This window comes from Echinops telfairi, unplaced genomic scaffold, assembly GCF_000313985.2.
Source record: "Echinops telfairi isolate 266 unplaced genomic scaffold, ASM31398v2 ScPeMD7_36;HRSCAF=134, whole genome shotgun sequence".
NCBI classification, from domain to species: domain Eukaryota; kingdom Metazoa; phylum Chordata; class Mammalia; order Afrosoricida; family Tenrecidae; genus Echinops; species Echinops telfairi.
This window is the reverse complement of record NW_022103934.1, coordinates 3,529,100-3,532,315: the sequence shown is the minus strand read 5'-3', so window position 1 is coordinate 3,532,315 and position 3,216 is coordinate 3,529,100. Positions and strand designations below refer to the sequence as shown.

The following is a 3,216-nucleotide window of genomic DNA, read 5'->3' as shown; positions in this document are numbered from 1 at the left end:
TGGCCCTGGGCCGTGGGGTGGCAGCACCACTGCTCCCTCTGGGCAGGGCTGTAGTCTGACCACAGCTTGGGGTGGGTTGAGGACCTCAGGGTGGGGCAGTGGGAGCCAGGGGGGGATAGTGGTCATGGGTGGATGAGAAGAATAGAGCAGGGGCTGCAGGGAGGTGGCCGGTGGCCGTAGTGGGACCCAGAGAGGCAAGTGGAGGGCACAGAGAATGGGCGGGAGGCTCAAGGATGTGGGACAGTGACAGAGGTAGGAGTGTCGGAGCCAGTGGGGGCCGGGTTTGGCTTGCCCCTGAGCCTCCCTTGGCTCACCGGAGCTGGCCAGCCCCACACCAGGCCACAAGGGCCAGGCTGCCGCAGCAGCCGGAGCACAGGCCCTTTTTGTGGGTGATGCATGCAAATCAAGTGGACAACGAAACAAAATAGTGAAACAAAGCCCCACCCACACCAAAGGCAGCAGGGCAGGCCGTGTCCTTGTCCCTGGGTCCCTCTTGGTGCCATATGTCTGAGAAGCGGTGCCCACTGTCCTCACTTCGCTCCTGGGGCAGGGGAGGCTGCCTTTCGCTGGCCCCGTGTCCCCTTTGTGAGGGACGGACCCAGCCCCGGGGCATCAGGGCTTGCAGGGCCTGAGGCCCAGCTGCCTAGTTTGGTTTTTATTTAACTTTTCTGTTTTGTGTGTGTGTGTCACCCTCCATCCCGTCCCTGCTGCTCCTTCAGTGTTAAGCAGGAACTTTGGGGAGCCACCCTCCCCTACCTCCCTGCCTCTCCCATCCTTCACTGCTCACCAGCCGGCCCTCCAGACTGGGCAGAGGCGGGTGCTGGGTGGGCAGGGGCCTCGGGGCACCGGCCCTGTGGCCCCAACCCCCTTCTCAGGCCGCCAGTATTGCCCTGACCCTTTTTAAAACAAAATCCCCATGTTTGTAAACCTTTAGACGCTTGAGAATAAAACCCCACCTCTTCCTCCCCCACATGGTGCTGTGTGGTATGAAGGGACCCAGCCTGGGGGGTGGGACATGCCTGGTAAAGTGAGGTTTATCAGGTGGCTGCAAGGAGGGGAGTCTTGGGGCGCACAAGATGCCCAGGACTAACTGGAAGGTAAGAGGGCCAAGCTCACCCTGAGATGCCTGTCTATCTGCTTCTGGAAGGTCACAGCACTGGAAACCCCATGGAGCTGGTCTGAAGTCTGCACTCATGGGCTGGCATGGGGTAGGGGTGGGTGTGTGTGTGTGTGTGTGTGTGTGTGTGTCCATAGCCTGTGTGTGTCCTAATCCCCGGTAGGCCTTGGGCTCAGACTCCAATGTCCCCTGGCTGGCTTGGGTGTGTGTGTTTGTGTCCATAGCCACAGCCACAGGGTGGCCAGTGGGAGCCCTAATCCCTGGTAGGCCTTGGGCTCAGGCTCTAATGGCCCCTGAATCCCCTGCCCCCACTCCCTGCCAAGGCCAGGGCCGCCTGCCCGTGCCTTCCTGAGCAGGTGCCTCTTACTGGCTGTACACATGCCGAGTCTGCCACACAGCATGCTGCCTGCCAGGCTCCTGCTGCTGGCCCTGCTCCAGGGGACCTCTACCCTGCGCAGCGAGCTGCTGGGTACGTACATATGGGCTAGGACCACTCTTCCTCGTGGGACCCCTCCCCCAACACCTGGGGGCAGGGCCTCCACCTGGGCTCTAGCTTGACATAGATGTCCTAGCACCTGTGAGCGGCAGGGGATAGGAAGTCTAGAGGACTGCTGCTCAGGAATGAGGAACGTGCGGAAGGTTCCAGGACCCTCTGAGGGCAGGCATCTGGGGGTGAGGATTCAGTCACCTGAGTTAAGGCACCCCTGCAGTCCTCAGCCTGGCTAGCCTCTTTCCCTCAGCCTTGGCGAGGAACCTGGACAAACTGAAGCCCCAGGTCTTGGTGGCCTGGTGACTTTAACTGTTCCCTTAGGGACACATCTCCGTTCCTCTAGGAAGGGAAAGGTTGGCCGGCATTCCCTCCTAACCCTGTCTATGTACCCCAAGAGAAGCCCATACCCCTAGAGAGTGAAGTGCCTCAAGGAGGTCTATGACACCCCTCCCCCACCCCACCCCCCGTCTAACCACCACCACCAGGCCCTTAGCTGGCTACAGAGCCCCTGCCACGTTTTTCAGGGGCATGGGGGTGGGGTGGGGGAGCTACGCAGCTCCAACTGCTGGGCAGCCCTACCTGTGGGGTGGTCAGAGTCAGGCTCTGGATCTCTACCAACTGAGCATGCATCATCTCGGAGCGACAAGGTCACTTGCCCAGAGGACCTAAGAGGCAGTGCCCCCTACTAGCACCCCCATTCCCAGCGGCTCCTGGGTCCTGGCTGCGCCGACCCCTCTTCAGCCTGCAACTGTCAGACGCTGAGGATGCCTTCCCCCGTCCTGCGGGGCCGCTCGAGGTGCCTGCCGACAGCCGAGTGTTCGTACAGGTGCGGCCCCAGGGCCTCCTGGGGCGGGAGGGTGTGGGGCGATGGTGGCTGAGTCTGATGGCCCCCCTGCACCCCAGGCGGCCCTGATCCGCCCCTCCCGGCGCTGGGGCCTGGCGCTGCATCGCTGCTCAGTGACACCATCCTCACGGCCTGCCCCTGGCCCCGCGCTGGCGCTGCTGCGTGGGGGCTGCCCCGCGGACACCTCGGTGCTCTTTGCGCCGCCGCCCCGGTTCGGTGCCGCCCACCCCGCGCGTTTCAGCTTCCTTCTGCGGCCCGTCTTCAACTCCTCCTTGCAGTTCCTGCACTGCCAGCTGAGCCGCTGCCGCCGCCTCCGGGGAGCCCGCCGGGCCACGCCGCCGCCTCTGCGGCCCAGTGCTGGGAACGTGGGTGCTGGGCCTCGGGGTTTGGGGATCGGCGATGGGACACTTCTGAGGTCTGGGTGTACACACGTGTAGACACAGGGACCCCCTAAGGGCTATTCACGGGCCGGCCAGTGAGCATTGTATACACTGCCCGGAGGCGGGTTGCAGGGACCCCTGAGGGCCCAAATCCCTGGGTTCTAATGTTGATTCTAAGGTTAGGGACTAGTGGGGGTGGAGGATGGCCCTCCCTTTGAGGCTCCTCCTGGCTGAACTGAGCTGAGCGCCCCTAAGGCCGTGGTTCCCAACCTTGCTGCCACCCTTTCCTACAGCTCATGTTGTGGTGACCCCCCAACCATAAAATTATTTTCATTGCTACTTCATCACTGTAATTTGGCTACTGTTATGAATCAACGACCCCTGT

The 3,216-nt window shown here is 62.3% G+C and overlaps 1 protein-coding gene across 1 annotated transcript; it reads left to right on the top strand.

Annotated features, from left to right (window-relative positions):
- The first annotated feature begins 1,495 nt into the window (after positions 1-1,495).
- On the top strand, positions 1,496-3,183 carry TGFBR3L (transforming growth factor beta receptor 3 like). Its single transcript, XM_045290306.1, has 3 exons — positions 1,496-1,586; positions 2,231-2,433; positions 2,511-3,183. The coding sequence occupies exons 1-3, from the start codon at positions 1,496-1,498 to the stop codon at positions 2,886-2,888; spliced, it is 672 nt and encodes a 223-aa protein (XP_045146241.1). The 3' UTR covers positions 2,889-3,183.
- The last annotated feature ends 33 nt before the right edge of the window (positions 3,184-3,216 follow it).

Coding starts and splice junctions, on each gene's coding strand:
- TGFBR3L (XM_045290306.1), top strand. CDS start 1,496: ATGCCGAGTCTGCCACACAGCATGCTGCCTGCCAGGCTCCTGCTGCTG. Junction 1,587..2,230: donor CCTGCGCAGCGAGCTGCTGG/GTACGTACATAT, acceptor CTACCAACTGAG/CATGCATCATCTCGGAGCGA. Junction 2,434..2,510: donor ACAGCCGAGTGTTCGTACAG/GTGCGGCCCCAG, acceptor CCTGCACCCCAG/GCGGCCCTGATCCGCCCCTC.